Source organism: Lepidothrix coronata, unplaced genomic scaffold (genome assembly GCF_001604755.1).
Source record: "Lepidothrix coronata isolate B3197 unplaced genomic scaffold, Lepidothrix_coronata-1.0 Scaffold211, whole genome shotgun sequence".
Lineage (NCBI taxonomy): Eukaryota > Metazoa > Chordata > Aves > Passeriformes > Pipridae > Lepidothrix > Lepidothrix coronata.
This window is the reverse complement of record NW_016690391.1, coordinates 1161371-1162561: the sequence shown is the minus strand read 5'-3', so window position 1 is coordinate 1162561 and position 1191 is coordinate 1161371. Positions and strand designations below refer to the sequence as shown.

General features: G+C 54.4%; 1 protein-coding gene across 4 annotated transcripts in view; it reads right to left on the bottom strand.

Annotated features, from left to right (window-relative positions):
- RCAN1 (regulator of calcineurin 1) overlaps nt 1-1191 on the bottom strand; it is an 18517-nt gene that overhangs the window by 6971 nt on the left and 10355 nt on the right. The window contains exons 1-2 of one of the 4 annotated variants that reach the window (XM_017833127.1): nt 467-865; nt 223-346 (exon numbers count right to left, since the gene is read on the bottom strand). In XM_017833127.1, coding sequence (XP_017688616.1) covers nt 223-346; nt 467-507 — 165 coding nt within the window. In that variant the 5' untranslated portion in view covers nt 508-865. The other 3 variants (XM_017833125.1, XM_017833128.1, XM_017833126.1) reach the window with 3 other exon arrangements.

The window sequence follows — 1191 nt, the reverse complement described above, 5'->3', positions numbered from 1 at the left end:
CAGGAAAAGCCTGGAATGTGCAGCTCTCCGTTGGATCCCCTCAGGACACTCTCCGAGATCCCGATTCCCAGCACCTCCCAGGTTATCCAAGCGATCCCCAGGGATCCAACCCCCAATCCCCAGGGAGCTCTGGCCCCCCCGGTCCCTCTAAGCCGTGGAAGTGGCGGAATTCCCCGGGAGCTTTGCTCTGGTGCTCCCAGGACTCCCCGGGAGCAGCTTTACCTGAGCAAAGTAGAGTTTGATCTCTTTTCCCAGGAATTGTGTCCTGTGCAGTTGGATCCTGGCGTTGGCCGCAGCCAGGGGGTTGCTCAAGTGCTGAAGATTCCTTTTCCCACACAGGAATTCCTTTTCCCTCACAGGAATTCCTTTTCTCCACACAGGGATTCCTTTTCCCATACAGGGATTCATTTTCCCATACAGGGATTCATTTTCCCATACAGGGATTCATTTTTTCACACAGGGATACTTTTTCCATACAAGGACTCCTTTTCCCACGCAAGGATTCATTTTCCCTCACAAGGATTCGTTTTTCCCACACAGGGATTCATTTTTCCCACACAGGGATTCATTTTTCCCACACAGGGATTCATTTTTCCCAGACAGGAATTCCTTTTCCCACACAAGGATTCCTTTTCCCACACAAGGACTCATTTTCCCATTCCAGGATTCCTTTTCCCACACAGGGATTCATTTCCCATCCAACTTTCCGAGGGAAACCCAGAGCAGCTCCCAAACCCCACCAAGATTCCCAAAGTTCCTTTGGCAGCTCCCACAGAGATCTCCAAGAAGAAGCTGGAAAAGCCTGGAATGTGCAGCTCTCCGTTGGGTCCCCTGAGGACACTCCCTGAGATCCCGATCCCCAGCACCTCCCAGGTTATCCAAGCGATCCCCAGGGATCCCAATCCCCAGGGAGCTCTGGGCCCCCCCGGCCCCTGTAAGCCATGGAAGTGGCGGAATTCCCCGGGAGCTTTGCTCTGGTGCTCCCAGGACTCGCCGGGAGCAGCTTTACCTGAGCAAAGTAGAGTTTGATCTCTTTTCCCAGGAATTGTGTCCTGTGCAGCTGGATCCTGGCGTCGGCCGCAGCCAGGGGGCTGCTGAAGTTGATGCGGACCCTGCGGAAGCTCTTGAAGTACTGGAAGGTGATGTCCCGGTCGTAGGGGCGGAACAGGGACTCAAACTTGGCCTGGGGAC